The following is a 24,251-nucleotide window of genomic DNA, read 5'->3' as shown; positions in this document are numbered from 1 at the left end:
TGCTCTACCATTTCCCTACCATCAAGCACAAAGCTTTGTGCAGTAGGTCTTTGGAACAGCATTTGTAGGTTTTATTTCACTAAATTGATTTTCTAATTTAACAAATCAGTTCCCTTAGTCTTAATGAATATATAAAAATGTGTTGCTCCTTTATTAACACTGCCAATTGTCAGTATACCTGAAATAATAAATGATACAGGCAGCCTTTTAATTAATATTCATACTCATTATGGATTAAGGCTTTATGCTGATGTATAATATGCAAATGAGGAAAATTAATCATAGATTTAATGGCAGAATTAGGGCCATATCCTCTAAATTATACTTATTTTGCTTTATCTTTGTTTCCTTATATTACTTCTATAAGTGAAATTGTTCAATGTGCATTTCTGGCTTACTTCGCTTCTAAAGTGCCATTTTCATCACATATATAAAGTGTACATACTACCCAAAATGACTTATGGCTTGGCCTTGATTATCTGGTTAATAGTGTTTGTCAGATTTCTCCAATGTAAAGTTACTCTCTCCTACGCGCTCCACCCCTTTCAATACTGTACACTTGGAAGGATGTCAATATGCCCAGCCCAATATGCCCTAAGGTGGGGTAAGTTATGTTTTATTCTCATTCTTTGCTTTTTGTCTAAGTTATATAATCCTACATTTCTTCTTTAGAAATCTTTTTGAAAAATATATATCCAAAAGGGCAGATTTGTTATAAAAAAGGAGAGAAGAATAAAGGACACTTGCACAGACACCAGGGGGCAGAAAGAGCTGCCCCTGAAAGGGACAGGTTTGTTAAGAGAGGTCTGCATAGTCACAGGTGGGCAGAAGGGCTGCTGCCTCTTTTAGATATCTTAAAGTAGTTAAAGAATCCATACAACCATAAACTAACTTTCTTTTACACCCTTTATTCAATTTTGTCATCAAAGCCTGTTAATTCTACCTTCAAAATACATATAGAATTTCACAGCTTCTCACTACCTCCATTGCTACCATTCTGGTTGAAGCCACTATCAGTCACTCCCCTAGATTATTGCAGTAGCGTTCTAACTCATCTCCTTGCTCTACCCTTGCCCCTTACAGTTTAATGTGAATATAGCACCCACCGTTGTCTTTTTATTTATTTTTCATTTTTTTAAATAAATTTTATTTTTATATTCCCCATACAATCGCATCCCCCTTATTTTGACCCCAATCCCTCCCCTCCCCGCCCCCCACTCCCCCATAGAGTGTCTCTGGTTCATAGTTTTTTGTTGATTTTGATTTTCACTTTCTTATAGTTATTCATTTTCCTGGTCCCTTATTTAAGTTTTCTAGATTCCTGCTATGAGTGAGATCATCCGGTATTTTTCTTTTTCTTTCTGGCTTATTTCGCTGAGCATGATCCCTTCCAGCACCATCCATGTTGCTGCAGATTGCATCTGTGGTCTTTTTAAAACCTAAAATCAGATCATGCCAGTCTCCTATTAAAAATCTTCCAATGTCATCTTTCTAAAGAACAAAGCCAAGTCCTAATCTCATCCTGTAAGACCTTCAGTGATCTACCAACACCTCCTCCCCTTTCAACTCTTAATATTCTCACTCATTCTTAGCATATAACTGGCCTCCTTGTTCTTCCTTGAAAATGCTGGGAAGCTCTCACTCCAGCATCTGTGCACATATTATCACCCAAGACAGTCATCAAGGTGTGTCACTGGGATCTCTTTCCAGAAATAACTTTCCAGTTAGCAAAGAGTACTCTTGGCTGATAGCCTCTTGCTATGACCTTCAGGAGTTGCCTTAGCTTTTGTACTTGCTCTTTCTAGGAAGCCCCAATAACTAAGTACAGCAAGGCTTCCAGCCATTTCTGTGTAATGTGGGACACTTTAGTGGGCAGTCTGCTTCTGAGCTCCACAGTGGGTTGGCCAACAGTTTGTCAAGCATGTATCACCACTGAGACCTCCTGCTCTCACACTGAGGTTAAACCCAACATCATTTCCTTTAAAATGTGTGCTCTAGATTCCAGGAATTTTTCCAGGAAAGCAGAGAATAATATTCTATTTCTTGCTGTGCTTGATACATTTCTCAAGATAGTGTTTTTATGCTCACAGAATACAATGCAGTTCAGATTTGTTGACACCCCCATATTGCTCAGGAAACTTCAAAGTGGAGTCTATAGGAAATTAAGTGGTATCTCCAGTGCTGACTACACTAATGAGATGTGTGATCTTTCAAATGTTCTCCCTTTAAGAGCTGTGTGGAGATTTCTTGACCTACTAAACATAGAGCTTCCATATGATCCAGCAATTCCACTCCTAGGTATTTACCCAAAGGACACAGAAACATCAATTCCAAAGAGCACCTGCATCCCTATGTTTATAGCAGCACAATTTACAATAGCAAAGCTTTGGAAACAACCCAAATGCCCAAAAATAGATGACTGGATCAAGAATATGTGGTACAGGGCCTCCCCGGTGGCGCAGCGGTTGAACGCTGGGTTGCGAAGCTGCGCGCGGCCTCTGCGGCGCCGGTTCGATCCCCGGCTGCTCCCCGGCCACCGGAGGAGGGTCCCACATGGCGCGCAGACCTCTCCTGCCACCCGCTGCTCCCCTCAGCAGTGTACTTCGGTCCTTCTGCCTGCTCTGCTCCCCGCTCTGGCTCTGGTGAATTCTCTCGCCCTCCCGCGCTTCTGACTGTACCCAGTGCATGTATAAACAAAACAGACAAAGAAACCAGCAAACAAATAAATAAAGCATGCCTCTATAAAAAAAAAAAATAAATAAAAAATAAAAGTTTAAAAAAAAAAAGAATATGTGGTACATATACACCATGGAATATTACTCAGCATTCAAAAAAGATAAACACATGCAATTTGCAGCAACATGGATGGAGCTGGAAGGGATCATACTCAGCGAAATAAGCCACAAAGAAAAAGAAAAATACCGGATGGTCTCACTCATAGCAGGAATCTAGAAAACTTAAATAACGGACCAGGAAAAAGAATAACTATAAGAAAGAAAATATCAAAATCAACAAACAACTACGAACCAGAGACACTCTATGGCGGGTGGGGGGTGGGGAAAGGAGGGCTTGGGGTCAAAATAATGGGGTTGTAATTGTATGGAGAATATAAAAAATAAAATTTAAATTAAAAAAAGTTAAAAAAAAAGTCCTCCCTTTGTTGAGGAGGGATGATAATACCTACTTTGGCTGTTAAGACAATCATTAGATAATGGCAGGGAAGACACAATTACTAACATTAAGTGAGGAGATAACTACAATCACACTAACATTAATATATATGAACATATGTATACCAACAGCATACATAACACCAATATTAGTGGTGGAGAAAAGGATAAATGGCTTATAAATTTAAGTTACCTTCTGTTCTGCTCAAGGAAGGAATTTTTTTTTGTCATTGAGAGAAGATGCTTCTTAAAAAAGAAACTAGATTTATTTCACTGAGCATAATTCCTTCTAGTTCCATCCATGTTGCTGTGAATGGCATGAGTTATCTTTTTTGATTGCTGAATAATATTCCATTGCCACATCTTCTTGATCCAGTCATCTAATTTTGCGCATGTGAGTTGTTTCCAGGTTTTACCTATTGTAAATAGTGAGGCAATAAACATAGGTTTACAGGTGTTCTTTTGAATCAATAGCAGGAATATAGGGGAACCAAATAAGACATCAGTGTGAAAAAATAATAACAGTACAAAAACACAACAAAGCAAAACCGGACAATTATAAATCAGAGACATACTACAGGGGAGGAGGAGGGAGAGGGATCAGAGGGAGGGAAGGAGGAGCACAGGGGACTGAGGTGATGGTGCCCGGGTGCACTGGGGAAGGAAACTATGGGGACTACACCTGAGGAGGTGGGGAGAAGCAAATATTGTTTAAAAATGATCAGTGATGTAAAAAATAAAAAAAAATAATAGAAAAAAGAAATAGAAAAAAATAAAATAAATAAAATAAAAAGGTTAAAAAAAAAAAACTAGAGGAAAACTAATCCTTCTGTTATAGGACAGGGAGAGGGGCAGCCCAAACCCCGCAAACCTGCCTGTTCTACATGGGTTCTGCCATCCGCCGCATCAACACAAAACATAGGAGACTTTAATGGGAAGGAACTTTAATAAAACTAGGAAACAATACAGGTAAGGCAAAGAGTCTAGTTTCTAAATGAAGCATCCAGAGTTACCCGTCCCCTCGTGGGTAAAACTCCATCCATATGGGATCGGCCCAGAACAAGGCCCCAAAGCCTGCCACAAGTCTAAAGCATCTTCCAGTGGGGACCCACAGAAAAGGGTCACAAACAACCGGACAAGCCCAGAAGGAAAAGAGCAAAATCAACATCAAGATAAAAGCTGCCATTGTCACCTCCCCACGGGTCTCACCCACATCTGTGTCACCCAGTCCACGACCAAAAGACAAGCACAGTTTCTTTACGTGTCTCTAGGCTCCATGCGCCTCCTCCAGGTCTCCTTCTGGCTCCATCCTGCTTCCTTCCTTCCTCAGTCTCTTCTGCAGCTTCTTCTCTCCCTGCTCAGCTCCACCCTTCCTTGGGTGGGGCAGGGAACCTCCCCCTTTCCTGGGGACCACCCTGTTGCAATCCCCCCTTTTAATTTTTATTCCACCATATCTATGGTGGCACAATCTCAGGGTGTAGTCTTAGGAGACAGTCTTTTTTAGGGTTACAATGTGTGTAAGAGAAGCAACAATTAGTCAGCAGCATTGTCTATGAATGTCCAGTATGACAGTTTTCCATTCTGAAAAATAGTCCATTATACAAGCCGAAAGAAAAAAAAATTGGAGCGTTAGCTAAAACAAGACAGCAAATATATCAAAATCACAGGGAAAAAATGTTAAAATGGTTCAACTTATGCAAAAACGAATTCTCTCAACCTTGATCCCAAACTTTAACAGCATAGCAAAAGTTTGCAAACTAAATCTACTTTTAAACCATTTTTCCTATTTTTGCATAAAATCACAGGGCAGAAAATAACTAACAGCAATTTTTAGCTGGCTTTGTTGAAATACTCCACACAGGATCAGAGCGAACTGGTGGCATGCAGTCGATGTATGCTTCAGGTATAAAGTTGGTCTCATCAGACTCCACCTGGGCTTTCCTCTTCTCGAGGGTACCAGGGCATTTTCGTTGGCCGGGTTTTCCAGTCCTGCCAATGGAGGCAAGCTTCCTCACCTTCTTTGGAGGTCTCTGGAACCCTACAAACAAGGCAAACAGGTTCTCCTCTTCTTGGTTCAGCTCTTTTTCAACTTTTTGGAAGAACTCCACACAAAGCCACACAATCAAACTCACGTCCAATTTTTTTGTTAAAACAGACAAAATCCCTATGGAAGTTATGCAAAAACAGACTCTAAGATAAGTAGCAAAAATTACTACCACTATTTGTATGCTGTGTTGGTATCAAGGGGAGAGAAAATGTGACAAGTTAGTTTTGCTGGAAAAAAATTACAACCTTTCTGCAGATCCTGGTTACTCAAAACAAAACAAAACAAAACAAAACAAAAACTTCGTGGATTCAGGACAGAATGCATAAAAAAATTTCCAGTATGTCAAAGAAACCTTAGTAAATGTCAGGTGTATTTCCAGGTCTATTCAGTCCTTTGTAGGAAAGTTTTTTCCTCTCAACAGTTCCATCAATAGGAATCTGTTGAGACCTTTTCTCCCTATATTTCCGGAAACAATTTCTGTAGGTGTGAAACAATTGAATTATACAATATTACTAGGTGACAATCACCATTGACAATTTACATACATACCAGATACTACTGTTAACATTTTGTACATACCAAAGTTTTACCATTTTCCCAAGTGACAATGCTTCCCTTCCAGTTTTACTTCATTAGGTAAAATCCAAATAGAACAAATTCATCTAATGCCTTCCCAGGAGGAAAGGGAGAAACTTCGTGGAGTGTCTCAGGAGCTCTACTGAGGTTCCACAAAATTTCCTTGCATCAGTCAAATGACAGGCTACCAAATTTGTACTTGAATTTAGATTTCTGGGAAGATTTGCCATAAATATCAGAAAATTAACAGAAACAACAATATTCAATCTCTGTGAAGGCACCGGCTTAGTTCAGTAGCACAACGTTGACAATCAAACCATAACTTTTTTGTTTTTATCATAACTGGAGACTTTTTTTTTTTCTTTTGAACGTCTATGGGCACCATGTATATCAATTCGTCGATCACTGGAGGTCAAGACAGTTAGACACAAGGACATACAGACATACAACGTATAGACAAAAACATTTTTTTTTTTTTAGTTATGCCACGTAGAATGTTATGTAACTTAAGTTTTACTCCGTAGGCTCAGAAAAAAAAAGTCAAAGTCCAAATTTGTGTTTTTACATCAGTTGAACCATTTTAAGATTTTTTCCTGAAATTTTTACATATCTGCTGTCTTGTTTTGGCTAACGCCTCCAGATTTTTTTTGGCTTAAACTGATGAACTATTTTTCCTGGAGTGGAGGACTTTTGCTTTCCACAATGGACAAATACCTGGAGAGACTGGTTTTCTTTCACACTGGAACCTGACAAAATGTTCATCTGAGACTGCATCCCAACCTCCATATATTCGATCTTCATCACCATGGAAATGGTGGCAAAAAGTGAAAGGGGGGAATTGTTAGGGGAAAAAGGCTGTCCCAAAGCTAATTCCATACAGGCTTTGTGGACTCCACCCCCACCCCAGTGTTAGGGGGAAAAGGCTGCCCCAAAGCAAATTCCATACAGGCTTTGTGGACTCCACCCCCACCCCGGGCCAAAGCCAAAGACACTGGGAACTCTACATCCCATCACCACCCAAGGGAAGGTGGCTGGGACCTGAGGGTGGGGTTAAGCAGCCAGGTGGATACAAAAGGCAGACATGTGGGCTTTGGGGCTCTCTCCATTTTGGGGCCCTCGGCCAGCTCGCGGCGTCCGTCTAGCTCTGAGAGTGACTTTGGGTTTCCAGGTCGTCGTATCGGGTAGGACGCATTAAAGACTTTATTTCCCTATTTTCTCCCTGAGTTGTACATTTTCCTTATTTCTTTTTCTCTTGTAAATAAACCTTTTATTAACCCTTTTGCGTGTGTCTGTAGTAGAGTATTCATAAGTCCCTTTAAAGCGCGCGGGTGAGGACCCACAGCCAGGAACCCGTTTAATATCGGGGTTGCTCTATAACACTTCCTCTGGTCCATTCAAATGAATGGCTCAGCTTCCAGTCACCAAACGAGGATTAGGGCAGCGGATACTTCCGCTTCCTCTGCCACCCTAATTGCAGCCAGGCTGGAATTTTCACTGCGCGTGCGCAAGGCCCGCCCCACCCCGGAACTTAACCGTTGACGAAAACGACATGTTTAAATCCTCCGGATCTTGGCGCTGCAGCGCCGCTGAAGGCCTCAATTCTCCAAGAAGACTAGGGATTGGGCGAGCGCGAGACCGATGCGGAGCTCTGATTGGCTGGCGCAGCAGCCTGTCGCGGCGCTCGTACGTGACGCCTCCAGCACCGCCCCTGCTCCCTGACGGGTGGGGTTTCTGGCCAGTCAGCGGGCGCGGCGCGGGCTTCGGTTTCCCTAGCCGGGGTTTGCCGCCGCGGTTCCCGCGACCCCAACGTCCCAGAGGCGGGGCAGAGTCGGCGGAGGCGCTCCTTGGAGCCGACCTCTGTTCCGGCCCAACAAACAGACCCTGGATCGGCGAAGGTTGCGGTGAGCGGGGCTTTGTGCTTGCGATTCCCTCGAGGGGTAACCCCGGGACTCGGGGTGGGGTGGGGGTGGGGAGGATGAGCAATAATCTGGGCCCGGCGCCGGGTTCCCTCCAGGAGCTTGGGGCCCGTGACCTGATAGGGAACTAGTGGGGGAAATCAGTTAGGCGGAGCACGGATTCCTTGACACTGTTGGGAGGTGTGTTCTCTGTAGTCGATAACGTGCCTTTGGAAGTTGTTTTTATTGTGATGATTTCTTGAAAACTGAAGCCCATTATGTTCCTTCTTGCATTTCTCACGTTATCTTGATCTGGAGGAGCTACATAGTCAGGGATCAGTTAATGTTTGGAATTCGTGGTCTGCTGGAAGTAATGTGTAGACGTTATGCTGTGTGTGTGAACACTGGCGGGAGGCACCTCACCAAGGGATGTAGGAGGTGGTTTCACGAAGGAAGCGAGTTCCAAGTAAAGGAGACAGCCTGTGCGGAGATACCAAACTCGGCGAGCTGCAAGTGTGTCGTTCAGTTTGGTTGGGATTTAGGATGAGTGGCTAAGGCAGCAGGTTGGAGTCAGGGTGTGGGGCCAGAGTGTGAAGGCCCTTTATTCTGTATATAAAGATGAGCCATCAGCTTTATAAACAAGAGAATGCTTTGATTCATGTGTAACTACCCTTCTAGCACATTTGTAGGGACTTTTGGGAAATCTGATCTGAGTTGAAATCAGAAACTAAGGTAGTGGAGTTGGAAAGACAATTTATATGTTGGAAGAGGGAAAAAAAGGAGACCTAAGGATGATTTGATGGTTTCCATGAGATAAGAATGCCATTATCAGGGAGAATGTGTTTTGCTAGGTGTAGGTATTATGTGGTTTTAGTTTCACTAATTGCTTTTGTGAGACTGTCAGAATAAACTGTAGCGTGTGTAGTGTTTTAAAACAAGAAATGCATCAGCATTATCTTTTTACCCTAACACATAAAGGAAGAAGAGGCAAACATGGCATTTAAAGGCTCTTTAGTGAAGAAAATATGGCACTTTATATATTTCAAGAGTTGCAAGTTTAATCTGTATGTTGTTATCCATGATAATTAAGTGGCACAGGACTTTAGATTCAAAAACTGCATTCCAGTAGAAGCTGCAGGGAGCTCAGATATTTCCAAGGGTGACTTTTTAGTCAACTTCACAAAGGCACTTTCTGTAGAATTTTGTTGTAAATATTTTTAGTCTATCTAAAAGAATCTTTCCTTTTTTTTTTTTTTAAGATTTATTTTTATTTATTTATACAAGCACTGGGTACAGTCAGAAGCGCGGGAGGGTGAGAGAATTCACCAGAGCCAGAGCAGGGAGCAGAGCAGGCAAAAGGGCCGAAGTACACTGCTGAGGGGAGCAGCGGGCGGCAGGAGGGGTCTGTGCGCCATGTGGGACCCTCTTCCGGTGGCCGGGGAGCAGCCGGGGATCGAGCCGACGCCGCCGAGGCCGCGGGCAGCTTCGCAACCCAGCGCTCAACCCCTGCGCCACCGGGGAGGCCCTAAAAGAATCTTTTCTAAATGACTTCTGCAACTGCACTCATACTGCCTTTCTTGCTTCAGATTGTTCCTTTTTGCTAAAATGAAAGAATGTGTAGGGCCTTAAGGCACTCTCACAACTTAATAAAAGAATATAGGAAACATTGAATTTTAAGAAAGGATTATGAGGCTTGTATTTTGCTTTGATAATATTTAGATGGAAATACCCAATGGGCAATCAGAAATAAAGGTTTGTAGCTCAGAAGAGAGGTGGAAGCTGAAAGTTGACTCTGGATGAGTGTGGAAGCAATGGGAGTAGAGGAACCTATTCAGAGAGAGCAGGTGTTAATGTTAAAAAGTATATTGTTGATTTTGCACTGATACAAGTTAATTTGTGGGGATGCAGTATTTGACTTCCATCTTCACACAATTTAAGACATTGACTTTATTATAACCCCGTAACTGTCCCAAATTGTTCTTATCTGATGCTTTGTGATTTTCTGGATATTGTGAGTTTTTTTTTTTTTTTTTTGAAAAGACCATTCATAAAACTTTTATTAACTTATGTGAACTTAATACACATGTTCTTAACAATTATGCATCAGTTGTTTACGAAAATTTCATAAGATATTAAACAAAGCTAGCCATCATCTCAAGTTATTTCCCCCTTATTTTTACAGCACATGCATTATTGTGAGATTTTTGATTAAAATATCATGTTAAATTCTTCCTGCTTTACCTAGTTCACTAAGTTGAGATAAAGATGGTAGGATAGAATCTATGCTTTCTTTAATAAATAGAAGTAATAATGGTAGGTTTTTGCTAGGTTTAACATTAATTTATAGGCAGAATGACTATAAAATATGAAAATGATCACAATCACAATAAGATTTTATCTTATTAGTCTATAGATGATGACATTTTATATAAGTAACCTAATTTTGCATGTAATTTTGTGAATATGTGGTAATGATTGATTTTTTTTGTTTTTATCACTCATTAATAATCTCTTTACTCTAGGATACTGAGCATTTGAAATTGAATAAATCATTACAAAGAATTATGGAGACTCTTGCAGGATCGCAGATGAATATCAGGTATAGAAATATTTTTATACATTTTTTTCCCCTACCTGTTCACGTAACTTGTAAAGTAGGTTGGAATCAAATAAAAATAATAATCTTTAGAATCAGGAAATTCTGGGTCCATATCCCAGCTCTACCACTTGTTAGTGGGTGACCTTAATCAAGCTGTTTAACTTCTCTAAGCCTTGGTTTCCTATAAATTTGGTTTAATAATTTCTGTCTAACAGATTATTATGAAGGGTTAAATATGATTGCTCAGTAAATACTAGTTCCCACCTTCCCTTATTTTAGTTTTACAGAGGATCCTATTATTGATGGGAAATAGTATCTTACCTCATGATGCTAAAAATCACATTTATTTATTTCCCAAGACTAGTGGGAAAGTGGTTCTAAATCCTTATTCCTTAATGGAAAAAAATTTGCATTGGATATACCAAATTTTCTTAAATTTCCTTAAGCTTTTTTCTTACTTAGGTAGACTAGGAAGGAGGAGTTTAACACCTGTCTCCTAATTTTCTCAATCTGTCATTACTATGGGGACCAAATAAATTGGCTTGTGTTATTTGGCTCTTTGGCTCATTTATTGTTCTTTCATTCCCCTGGGGGAGAACAATTAATATGGATGTGAATTTTCTTTCTCCTAAACTAGAATTGCACACAAGTCACCTTTCTTCTTATCTGTATTATTTTTCTTTTTGCCAGATGTTCTTAATGAAGACAATGGGAAACATGACCTGAAGAGGGTATCATGTTCCTTTCGTTCAGCTTTGGTCCTTCTGTTCTTTCCTACAGCCAATTCTTAATCTTTGAAAATTTATCAGCTTCTGGTCTTTAAAAATCTTGTTGCATCTGTGCAAGTATAGAGAGATTAACCAACCCAAATAGAGTTGGTAAGTGGTATAGCCAGGATTTAACCTGACTTGACTTCTATTCTATATGATACTATAAGGAAGTAAACCTAAAGTTGTATAGATTAGGTTTTAAAGGTATGATAGATCTCTAAAAGCAAAAAAAAAAAAAAAAAAAAAACATTGAGCACTTACAATAAACTGGGAATTTTGTAAGCATTTTACATATATTTATGCATTTAATATTCAATACAACTCTACCAGGAGATACTGATATTACCCTGTTTAACAGATGAGGAAACTGAGGCACAGAGACATTAAAGAATTTGATTAAGGTCACATAGCTAGTAAATTTTTTTTTTAAAGCTTAATTTATTTATGCATACAAGAGCTGGGGTACAGGCCAGAGATGGGGGAGGGTGAGAGGATTCACCAGAGACAGAGTGAGGAACAGAACAGGCAAGACTGACTGGAACACACTTCTGAGGGGAGCAGCCGGCGAGACAGGAGAGGTCTGCTTCACCATATGAATTGCTCCATGGCCAGCCAGGGATCGAACTCATGCTGCAGAGGCTGCGGATTGCTTCGTAGTGCTGTGTTTAACCCCTTGCGCCACCAGGGAGGCTCCACTAGTAAATTCTGAAGCCAGGTTTCACCTAAGCATTTGATTTCTAGACTTCTTGTTTTTAGCCCTTACATTATACTGTCGCTCAGAGTTGGTAAATGATAGATGTATTTGATATAGAGACAGATAAGCTGATAGTTTGTCCATTACTATCTTTGTGATCTTGAATAAATTTCTAAAACACTATATCCTTTTTCCCCAAAATGGGAGATTAAAAATCCTTATTATTGGATTAATTTAGATAAGGATTTGAAAGCACAAAGCTTGGAATTGGTAGAGCCAGAATTCAATCTAGGCTCTAAGCTCTTATACCACTCAGCTTCTAGAACTATAAACTTTGAAATCGGCCATAATTAATTAATTTATGCCCCCCCCCATATACTTAATTTAAGCTCAACTCTCGGCTCTGTTACTTAATTGCTATATGAAGCGAGGGAAGTTTAGTTTATTATCAGTGAAGTGGACAATAAACTTTCTGGAACAGTTTTAGTGAGAAATAATGTGTCTGTAAAATGTGTAGATAAAGTGCCCAGTACAATGCCTAGTACATAGTAAACTGTGGCTAGTATTTTAGTTGAAAAGCTTTATCAGATCATAAATGAAAGTAACATCTAGAAGAAGGTATTCTTTTTTTTTATAATACATTTTATTTTTATATTCCCCATACAATTGCAACCCCCTTATTTTGAGCCCAGTCCCTCCCCTCCCACCCCCTACCCCCCATAGAGTGTCTCTGGTTCATAGTTGTTTGTTGATTTTGATTTTCACTTTCTTATAGTTATTCATTTTCCTGGTCCCTTATTTAAGTTTTCTAGATTCCTGCTATGAGTGAGACCATCCAGTATTTTTCTTTTTCTTTCTGGCTTATTTCACTGAGCATGATCCCTTCCAGCGCCATCCATGTTGCTGCAAATTGCATGTGTTTATCTTTTTTGAATGCTGAGTAATATTCCATGGTGTATATGTACCACATCTTCTTGCCAGTCATCTATTTTTGGGCATTTGGGTTGTTTCCAAAGCTTAGCTATTGTAAATAGTGCTGCTATAAACATAGGGGTGCAGGTGTTCTTTGGAATTGATGTTTCTGTGTCCTTTGGGTAAATACCTAGGAGTGGAATTGCTGGATCATATGGAAGCTCTATGTTTAATAGGTCCAGAAATCTCCACACAGCTCTCCATAGTGGTTGGACCAGTTTGCACTCCCACCAACAGTGCAGAAAAGTTCCTTTTTCTCCACACCCTCGCCAACATTTGTTGTTGCTAGTTTTTTTAATATGTGCCATTCTCACTGGTGTAAGATGGTATCTCATGGTAGTTTTGATTTGCATTTCTGTGATTACAAGTGATATTGAACATTTTTTCGTATGCCTGTTGGCCATTTGCATTTCCTCTTCAGAGAAGTTTCTTTTTAGCTCTTCTGCCCATTTTTTGACTGGATTATTTTCTTTGTGCTGAGTCTCATCAGCTCTTTGCAGATTTTTGTGATCAGTCCTTTATCATTAGTGTTGTGTGCAAAAATGTTCTCCCAGTTGATGGGGTTTCTCTTTGTTTTTGTTATTGTCTCTTTTGCTGTGCAGAAGCTCTTTAATTTGATGTAGTCCCAGCTGTTTATCTTTGCCTTCACTATCACTGCTTGGGTGATGTATCTGTAAAGATGTCTTTGATGTGCATATCATGTAGTGTTTCGCCTATATTTCCTTCTATGTATTTTATGGTTTCAGGTCTTATGTCTAGTTCTTTAATCCATTTTGAGTTGATTTTTGTGTATAGTGTGAGGTAGTGGTCAAGCTTCATTCTTGTGCATGTAGCGACCCAGTTTTCCCAGCACCATTTATTGAACAAACTTTCTTTGCTCCAATGCATAGTCTTTGCTCCTTTGTCAAAGATTACTTGACCATAAATCTGTGGGTTTATTTCTGGATTTTCTATTCAATTCCATCGGTCTGTATGTCTGTTCTTGTTCTAATACCATGCAGTTTTGATGATTATGGCTTTGTAGTATAGTGTGAAGTCTGGGAGTGTGATGCCTCCATTCCCTTAGAAGAAGGTATTCTTAATGAATGACATGATGAAAATTCTTTCAGTTCAACCACTTAATGATCTCCAGTCATGCAAATGCACTGTTATACATAGCTTACTGTCAGAGCTTTCTTGATTTAATTACATATGATTTTAACTCATATTTTCTTCCCAGTCCTTTTTTTCCATTGCCTTTTTCTTAATGTGATTTTGTCTTTACTCATATAAAATAAGTACTTTGTGGTGGTACCCTATATGATTTAGCATTGAAACCTTGTGTTTACATAGCCAATATTATCTTTGTTGGGAATTACTTATAATAATCATGTTTGATGTTTCAATAATAAAACTTAAGTGATAGGTCCAGGACCCTAGATACCAAATTTGGAGACACTGAAAAATGAACAGTCTATTATAATAAAGTTTTTGTGCTTTTATAATTTTATTGGGTATTACCTAGCAATTAGTTCAGAAGGACTGGTTCATACTCATTTTTTTACTAGTTAAGTGGGGTTTTATAGGATTGATGCTTGATGTTCTTTTTCAAAAGCTTGTGTGTATGTAAATTTATATGTGCATACAGGGAAAGACCAAAAAACTTTTTTGAGTGCTTTTCTCCTGATAGAGTTACAAGTCATTTTCTTTCTTTTCACAATATTTTTCAGCTCTTTTAAAATTACAAAAGTAATCATAAAAAACCCCATTACTTAGTTTTTTGTTTTTTTAAATAAAATTTGTACTGCTTTTAATTTCAAACTTTTTTTTTAAGGTTTCCTACAAGCAAGATGGTACCTTTCTACTTTCCGCCATCAAAATGTGCACTTTGGAACCCTACACCGATTGGAGATTTCATCTACTTACGTCTCAATTACTACAGGTATTTCTTTTTTTCCACATCAAACCAATGTAAACAGGAGTCAAAGAATGTGTAAGCAAATCTGATTACCATGGCTATTTGAGTGGTTAAGTTTTTTTTGGCTGTTTTTTTTTTACTTATGTATTCAGATTCTGCACCTTCTTAACTCTGTTGCTCATGATTTTGAGAAACAACTTAATTTCACAGTTAAAATACTCTGCAAAGAATTATAGGAATTCAAAAGAGACAAAATATAATAAAAACTTGAAAGGACATTACTTACAGAGTATTAAGAAGATAAAACTGATATGAATAGATAGACCATATTAAAAAGAATATCAAATATTGGGCCTCCTTGGTGGCATAGGGGTTAAGTCTTAATTAAGCATTATTACCACGATGGCCTGAGTTCAATCCCTGGCCAAGGAGCTAACCCACATATGGAGAGGACAGCAGACCTCTTCTATTTTGGCCACCCTTCCCTCAGCAGTGTATTTCAGTAAATCTGCCTGTTCTACTCCCCACTCTATCTCTGGTGAATCCTCTCACCCCCTGCACCTCTGACACCTCAGTTCTTCTATGCATAAATAAATAAATCTTTAAAAAAAAAGAATATCAAATATTATGGTTATGGTCAGGGTCTTGAAAGAAAGACATAGAAGCTTAGTTTTAAAGTAATAGAAAATTGAGATCTATTGAGATTTTGTATGTAAGAAGTTGCTTATTAAAAGTAGAATTCTTCTAAGAATTCTGGATCATAGTAGGGAGAAGCTAGAGTCAGTCTAGTTATGAGTTTATTTTTGGTAATGTTAACAACACAGACTTATGCCACAGTGGTTTAAGATGCTGTAATTGGAGTCAAATTCCTGGAGGGTCCAATCCTGATTCTGCCAGTTCTTTATGTGACCTTACTGAAGAAGCCATTGTTTAGTTTCCTAATTTATAAAATGAGTATAATGAGAACTTGTTTCATAGTGCACTTACATGGATTAAATGAGACAGACTCTATAAAGTAGCAGTTGGCTCAGTGCCGACATAGGAACTATTCAATATATGGTAGTATTATAAGGATTTAAAGTAGAGTAGCAGTATTAACATTTAGAGGAAATAGTGAAATAAGGTATTTTAAAGAAACAGGTTTGTAGCATTTGATATTCTAATAAATAGAGGAACAGAAGGAAAAATAAGTCAAAAAGTATTTAAGTTTTAAAACACTTTGCATTGAAGGATGGTCTCATTGACAAAAAAGGCCTGGGATTTCAATTAAATATTTATTAGACTTACTCATTTTCCCTTCCATGTCTCTTAGCCTATCCTATACCCTGCCTTTGACCATAGGATTTCCCAAAAATGATCTTTCTATGCATTTTTTTTAAAAGATTTATTTATCTATGCATACAAGAACCAGTGTACAGACCAGAGGTGCAGGGGGTGAGAGGACTCACCAGAGACAGAGTGGGGAACAGAACAGGCAGATTGACTGAAAAACACTGCTGAGCGGAGCAGCGGGTGAGCCAGGAGACGTCTGCTGCATCATGAGGGTAGCTCCCTGGCTGGGGATCAAACCCATGCTGCAGTGGCTGCGGATTGCTTCATAGGCTGCATCCTAACCTCTTGCACCACTAGGGAGGCCTCAATACATTTTTAAAACTGTATGTTATATTTTAGGTAGCATTTTGTGGAAGGAGGGTTTTTTCATGTATCAGATCATGTTCATAAAAGACTTTTTCTTATTTTTCAGAAATCCAAAACTTGTGGTAACTGAAAAGACCATCCGACTTGCTTGTCGTCATGCTAAGCAGAATAAAAAAAATTTGCCATGCTTTTTACTTGGTTCTCTCACAATAGATGAAGGTAACATACTTAAAAACATGTATTTATATGATTATAATAGACATATTTATTGATTTTTGACTATAGTAGCGTTTATGTATACTAGTGAGGATTATTATAATTGTTGCTGATTTTCTTTGCTGTATACCAAGGTTGTGAAGATGAATAAAACTTGACACTACCCATCACAGACTTCACAATCTGGTCAGATGGAAGAATATATATGCAAGTCATTTTTTAAAATAAGAGTTTAGTGTGCCATTAGTATGAATGACTTGCTTTGCTATAATGTAGACTTGCTTGATTAATTTCACCTTTTTAATTGGCATGCTATATAGTAACAGCTATTTTTGTTCTTCAGATGAAGAAGGTGTGACATTGACAGTAGATCGCTTTGATCCTGGTCGAGAAGTACCTGAATGCTTACAAAGAATCCCTACTGCTTCTCTTCCTGGGGACTTCGTGATTCCATGCAAAGTTCAAACTCAGGGACTTTGTTCAAGAGAAATAATAGTTCACAATGCAGATGACTACAGTTCAACTTTTAAAGTGAGATTTGTTGATAACTTGATCTTTGTGTTTGTGTGTGTGTGGTATAATTGACATAACATATTTAGTTTTAGGTGTGATTATTCTTAATTAAGCATAAGAAACAAACATTGTATACTATGCTATATTTTAATGAACCCATACCATACATATTCATCATAATTTCTGATTGGATGTTGACTTAAAATGCAATTAAATGTGATTTGTGAGGTAAAGATTATAGGATGGGGATAGGGATAGTATTCCAGAAGAACAAACTGTGGCCAAGATAGCAACATGCAAAATGTATTCAGGGAGATGTTAAGGGTAGAATTTTGCTGGATTTGTGGGCAGTCGGACTGGAGTATTTGTTTGACTATAGAGAGAACCTTATCTTCCAGGCTAAAGAATTTAATTTTTATTGAATGGGCCTATATAGTCATTGAAAGTTTCTGAAAAGAGAAAATACTTTAACATCCAGGATAATTAATCTAATAGGACAGACTAACTATAAAGTCAGAATGAATAGTTAAGCTATTATAGTAGTCAGGTATGTATTTGAGAAGGGACATTAACATGTAAGACTAGAGAGGACACAGTGGGCATAAGCAGCTATTGAGGGAAAACTAGCTTGGCAGTTTGAGGTAACAAGAAAAGAATCAAGGAGAAATGGATTTCAGATTCTCTGAAACAAATTAACTTAATGTCCATTGTTTTCCGTGTAATATTTATTGGAAGTGATGTTACCCAGTAAGAATTTGAAATGCTGCTGGGTGGGACATTGGACATTGGAAATATGTGGTGGAACTTGATGTAATAAATCATATTTACCCTGATATAATTACACATGTAACCTTTTGGTCACATGGAAGAAATAAGAGAATTTAAATGTTGCAAATCAGAAGTCATTTATTTTTGTTAGTGTAAGATATATATGTGTTTATATACCAGTATGAAACAAAACCTTTAAAGATATGGACACATTTCAAAGTTTTAATGTAATTGCATAATACTGATTCCCAGGCTCTGCAGCACCATGTATGTAGCAAAGATTCCTTGGATTGTGGTAAACTGCTTTCCCTGAGAGCACATATCACTTACCGGGAGAATTTGGACAGTGTGGATTTTGACTTGCATTGGGCAGCAGTAACTCTGGCAAATACCTTTAAATGCACACCTGTGAAGCCCATCCCCATTATTCCAACAGCTCTGGCAAGAAACTTGAGCAGTAATTTGAATATTTCTCAAGTTCAAGGTACCTATAAATATGGGTAAGTAAAAGATCTGTTAGTCCAAAGTTTTAAATATTGGTTGCATTGGTACTTTTTCATGATGTCCATATAATATGAAATGATTGCACAGTTAGTTTACATGGAAGAGAGCTGTGGTAGTAAGATAAATAACCAAGAAAAGTGACAAATGAAGTTGTTAATTTTTGCTCAATATAATTTTCTTTGAGTTTGCCCATCCCCAAGAAAAATTTGAGTATAAATTATATTAAAATTGGTGTATTTTGTGATTTCAAAATATGAGGAGATGTCCCCTATAACATTTTACCTAGGTTTTAGGACATTGTCTTTTTTTCTTCCTCCCCAGTTTTGTTGTTTTATTTTAATTTTATTTTATATATATTTATATATATATTTTTAAGGATTTATTTATTTATGCATACAAGAGCAGGGGTACAGGCCAGAGGTGCGGGGGGTAAGAGGATTCACTAGAGACAGAGTGGGGAACAGAACAGGCAGATCGACGGAAGTACACTGCTGAGGGGAGTAGCTGGCGAGTCTGGAGAGGTCTGCTTCACCATGTGGGTTGCTCCCTGGCCGGCCGGGGATGGAACTCGTGCTGCAGAGGCTGCAGACAGTTTCACAGACTGCGTCTTAACCCTTTGCACCACCAGGGAGGCCCTGTTCCTTTTATTTTTTAAACTGTACTTTGATTATATGCCTAAAAGTGGCTGGAGAATTTACTTACAAGACTTCTAATTGTGAATAATTAGGATTCCAGATAAAGGACATAGTTAAATAAAAATTTACATACTTTGTAGTATTCTTGCTTATCAAATTGTCAGCCAGTTGAAGGTGGAGTTTCCTCGTGCAGCTAGGGCAGCATCCTCTCTAGCTTCCTATCGTCACTCTTAGTTTCTTAGGAAATATAAGCCAAATCGCACTCTCTGATCCTCAGCAGGCCTGCTTCCCTGAATATTCATTTACTTTTTTTAACCATTGTCTTCTCAGCTGTGTTAGACAATGTAGGCCAACCTTTGCTTCAAAGTCTAAGCAATTGGCTCTGGCTTCCTTTCCACTGACTCCACCCTAGTTCCTGTTAGATCTCTACAGCCAAAATGTTTGCCAAGGTACACTCAACTCCAAGTCTTGTCTTCTGAAAGTGCCTCTTCAAACAAGGATAAGAAACAGAGAAGATTTTTCTCTTCAGAGGGTCCCTGGAATAGCAGGAAAGGATTTGAGACTCAGGTGCTGACCAGACAGAATACCTTTCTGGTTGGACTAGCACAAAGGAAGAAGTGTTGGTATATTCCAGAATAATGGAGTTGAAGTAGAACATTCAGTTAATTAAGTGGAACCTTTATTTCTCTTACAGTAGTAGAGAGCTTCTTATTGGGGCATGAAAATTTGCTTGAAATTAACAAAAAATTAATTTCTTTTCCCTAGTGCTATGTTCATCTACTAATGAACCATAAATTTGCCTTTCTTTGAATTTTTCTGTGGTCCCTTGGGATGCCAGTAGTAACACAAAATAGTCTATTTTCTAGTTACCTATTCTTCTCACCCCATCCTACGTAAAATTATTTATGAAATTTGTGACATTTATCCCTTTCTTTGACCACATTCATATGTGTACCCTAGTATTTATTAGGATCCATATGGAGTAGAAACTTTTAGAAACAGGAATTTAAAAAATTTTAAAAGGTTATGTTTTCTGTTCATTAGTATGTTAACATGCAAACATCATGTAGGTGAACATAATGGGGACTTATATATTCAGGGCAAGGAAAGCAGAAAGATGTGTCCAATTCACCTGGGAAAATCACAGGAAGCCTGAGAAAATCACAGGAAAGCTGGTTCTTTTAAAGAATAGGAATTTATCAGTTGATCAAGGCAGAAGAGCTTTCAAAGCAGGTGTGTTATTGTTCCATAAATCTGCCAACTCAGGCTTAATCAGCTTGTCACATGGCCTGATAAAATCATTATCTGTGTGTTTTACTACTGTTTTTTTTTAAGATTTATTTATTTATTTATACAAGCACTGGGTACAGTCAGAAGCGCAGGAGGGTGAGAGAATTCACCAGTGCCAGAGGGGTGAACAGAACAGGCAGACCAATGAAATACACTGCTGAGGGGAGCAGCGGGCGTGGCAGGAGAGGTCTGTCACGCCATGTGGGACCCTTGCAGGCGGCCAGGGATTGAACTGGCACTGCAGAGGCTGCGGGCAGCTTTGCAGCCCAGCGCTCAACTGTTGCGCCACAGAGGAGGCCCTGTTTTACTACTATCATAGCAACAAAGTATATTCTATTTGCTAGTACTATCAAGTGTTGGTATCGCACATTATTTGTGTGTGTTTTAAAGCCACAATAATAAAATTAACTCTCAACAATCTTGCATTTATTCATGTCCTTAAAACTTACTGTCATTACTGAATCACAAAGTATGAATGTAACGTGGCCCGTTTATGGAAAAGTAGGCTTTTGGATTCTATCATGATGTCGCCAAAGTTCTTTGAGAGTGGTTGGAGGAATATAGAATATATTATGGTACATGGAAGGTTGAATATTCCTCATCTAATTGACTTTAGTATGAAGTCATATCTGTTGCAGCCTTATCAAGTCACCTGGATACTTCCGCACTTCTAGTAATAGGAAAATCACTCTTCTCAGGGAAACCTATTCTATTTGATTCTGAAATTGTCAGCCTTGATTTTAATAGTACTTTTGATAAAAATAACTTGATACTTACAGAGCAAAACTTTTTTAAAAAGGTGTGTAATCTTTAATGTCATTACAATAGTGATATAAAATCTGTTTAATCTTTTCCTCTCATTGGAGTCTTTGTATTTTGAACTATTTATGTATGTGTGTGTGTGACTGAGAAAATATCATTTAAGTCAGCTCCCCTGCCTAAAAGATGCTTCTTTAGCACTCAGGTTATCTTGCTTAGGTAAAAAGGACCTACTTTCAATTGTTTTTACATGAATGTTTTCCATTTAGATATCTTACCATGGACGAAACCCGTAAGTTGTTGCTTTTGTTGGAATCTGATCCCAAGGTTTATTCTCTGCCATTAGTGGGAATGTAAGTATTGCATTATTTACGGAAACCTTTCAGCCACAGATATGTTCAAAAGTATAAGCACGTGAATCAGCTGTACTGTGAATATATAATACTTAGATCACCTTCATAAGCCTTAAAGACAAATGAATCCTGAACTTTCTTGTCATAATAGCAGAACTTGTTAAAATGCAATTTTGTCCAATTTAAGAATGCTAATATATGAAACCAACAAAGTTGAATTTTTCTAGTTGACATCGAAACCTTAGAACCCTATTTCTTTAACCTTCCCTACTATCCTGATACCTTGAATAACCCAAGGCCCAGAATAGCTGTTTAATTTCACTGCCAGGCAATTTCGCAGAAATTCTTTTTAGTGTTAATGACTTTCTCTTTCGAGTTAATAGCTAATGACATTTAAACAAATTATTCAGTCAGAAATTTATGTTCAGTATTTACTGAGTGCTTACCATTTGCATAATATTATGTTTGGAACTGGGTTGGAATTTAAAGCTCCTCAAGGAATTTATAATCAAGGTAAGGTGATAAATTAATTAAATATTCATATACAGAAAGATAAATGGTGAGGAAGATTATGATTTATTATCAATAAGCAGTATGGATAGAGAGCACTATTAGTGTTTGTAAGGGAGACTAGGAGACATTTTGTTAGAGGAAGGCAAACTTTAGCTGGGCCTGAATAATAGGTAATAATAGAAAATGTCTGGATAATAGAAAGGAGGCTTGGTGGGGAGAAAACCCATATGGGAATAGTATGTGCAAAGTTAAAAAAAAATGAGAGTGTTCTGTAACATGGGATCTATTACAGTGTATTTGCTGTGGTCCTGGTATATGCTATGGGTTTTGATGCTAAGTGTGTATCTACTAAGATCCTTCTGTGTTTCAGGCTACCTATATATGTAACAGCATTTAATCCTCTCAGTAACTATAGTTTTAGGCTGCTAACTTCATTCTCCCCTAATTTAGCCCATTTTTCCAGGCCAGACTGACTCCAATTGATTCCTGTCTTCACCTCTACTAACCACTTTTTCTCCTACCACTTCCCATTTGTCCTTCATCTCAGATGGAAAAGGAGAGAAAGAAAGGAGAACTACCTACCTAATCATCTATTTTCCTTCTTAATAATAAGCAAGGTCAACATTCATAGATTTCTTATATATGAGGTCTGGTTTTTTTTTTTTTGTTTTTTTTTTTTTGTGGGACCCTCACTGGCAGCTGGGGAATGAACTGGCGCTGCAGAGGCTGCGGGCAGCCTCGCAGCCCAGCGCTCAACCGCTGTGCCACCAGGTGAGGCCTATATATCTATATATATAGATATATAGATATAGATATATAGATATAGATATAGAGATATAGATATATCTATATATATATATATATAGTCTTTAATGTGTTTCTGGTGAATGCCAAAAACCGTTGTCATATTATTTTGAGAATATAATCTAAAGTATATTAAGTATCAATATGTAAATGGCTATAATTTTAATTTCTACTTTTTGTTTTAGTTGGCTGTCTGGGATTATACATATCTATAGTCCTCAGGTATGGGCTTGCTGCTTGCGATATGTGTTTAGTTCTTCCATTCAGGAAAGGCAAGTGATATTTTCTTTAGTCATATGTGTGTATGTATATGTATATATGTATACAAAGTTTTTTTTTCCCACCAGACTGTCTTTTACTTGGGTTAATTATATTTTTCCTAGACATTTTTATAAAGCCAGATTAATCTGTCTTTTTTTCTATCTTGCTCAGAAAGGATTTGCCCACATTGGAAGTATTTATTGAAATAAAAAAATGTCTTGTATTAAGATGTTTTTAAAGTTCTACTTTTTACATTTTATTTCATTTTTTCAAGACAATTTTATCTTCAGTAAAAGAAATGTTTATTGTAGTGTATTAGTTCAGCTAAGTCTTATTATCCATGATTGGTCATGTTTTAAGTCCTTTTTTTTTTTTAAGATTTATTTATGCGTAGAAGAACTGAGGTGCAGGCTAGGATGCAGGGGGTGAGAGGATTCACCAGAGAATGAGTGGGAAGCAGAACAGGTGGATCTACTGAAATACACTGCTAAGGGTAGTAGCAGGCGAGACAGGAGAGGTCTGTTGCACCATGTGTAGGTTAGCTCCCTGGCTGGGGATCAAACTCAGGCCACAGCAGTGAGAACATGATAGCGCTGAGACTTAATCCCTAGGCCACCCTGTTTTAAGTTCTTATTGACAGTAATTGCGCGATAAAATTAATTTTAAAATTCTGTTAGTCTGTGTTCAGTCTGGAACATAGGCAATTTCTTTGATATTTGAACTCTTTAATTACTGCCAATCCTTTCAAAGGAGGTTTGAACCAAAGTGGAGTCAGCACCACCTAGCATAGTTTATATGGTAATATATAGCATTCTTAGTAAGTGGTGCAGAGCAAGTGGTCTGACTCCAAAAGAGGAGATGCACAGAATAAGAGTTCTTGTCTCTCCACTGTTTGGTTTTATTAGTATTCTAATACATTCCCAGATTGTTTTTCTTTCTCATTTTACAAAAAAGCAACAACTACTAAAAGTATTTTTAAATAGTTTTAGTATATGCTTAGAGAACTCTTGATGATTTTATAAAATTTGAGTCATGTAGTGATTAATAAAATTAATATTCATTTTATCAGTTTGTAATAGTCTAATATTATAAATAATTTAAATATCTACTTTAGAACTCTAGAGAATCAATAATGATAATGTTGGATGGATAGTCATTAACAAAGAATAAGGAGGTTTGAGGGATAATATGGAATAGTAACTTGGGAAAAAACCCAAGATAGTCAAATAAAAAATAGCAGCTGCAAATAGTTTGTATAGTATGGTCTCATTTTTGTTAAATTGTATAAAATATTTGTGTATGCCTGTGGTGAAATTCTGGAAGTATATACACAAACTTGAGAGTAGGATGGGGTGGTTTTCACTTTCATTTTATACA

The 24,251-nt window shown here is 37.9% G+C and overlaps 1 protein-coding gene across 1 annotated transcript in view; it reads left to right on the top strand.

Moving 5' to 3' along the window:
- The first annotated feature begins 7,551 nt into the window (after positions 1-7,551).
- STIL (STIL centriolar assembly protein) overlaps positions 7,552-24,251 on the top strand; it is a 43,755-nt gene continuing 27,055 nt past the window's right edge. Inside the window, 8 exon segments of the mRNA XM_037498929.2 lie at positions 7,552-7,694; positions 10,211-10,287; positions 14,537-14,644; positions 16,365-16,477; positions 16,818-17,005; positions 18,008-18,255; positions 21,213-21,296; positions 22,799-22,885. Of these exon segments, the coding sequence (XP_037354826.1) occupies positions 10,253-10,287; positions 14,537-14,644; positions 16,365-16,477; positions 16,818-17,005; positions 18,008-18,255; positions 21,213-21,296; positions 22,799-22,885 (863 nt within the window). The 5' untranslated portion in view covers positions 7,552-7,694; positions 10,211-10,252.

This window comes from Talpa occidentalis, unplaced genomic scaffold, assembly GCF_014898055.3.
Source record: "Talpa occidentalis isolate TD23 unplaced genomic scaffold, MPIMG_talOcc4v2.1 talOcc4.9, whole genome shotgun sequence".
NCBI lineage: Eukaryota > Metazoa > Chordata > Mammalia > Eulipotyphla > Talpidae > Talpa > Talpa occidentalis.
This window is presented reverse-complemented; position numbering and strand designations above follow the sequence as displayed.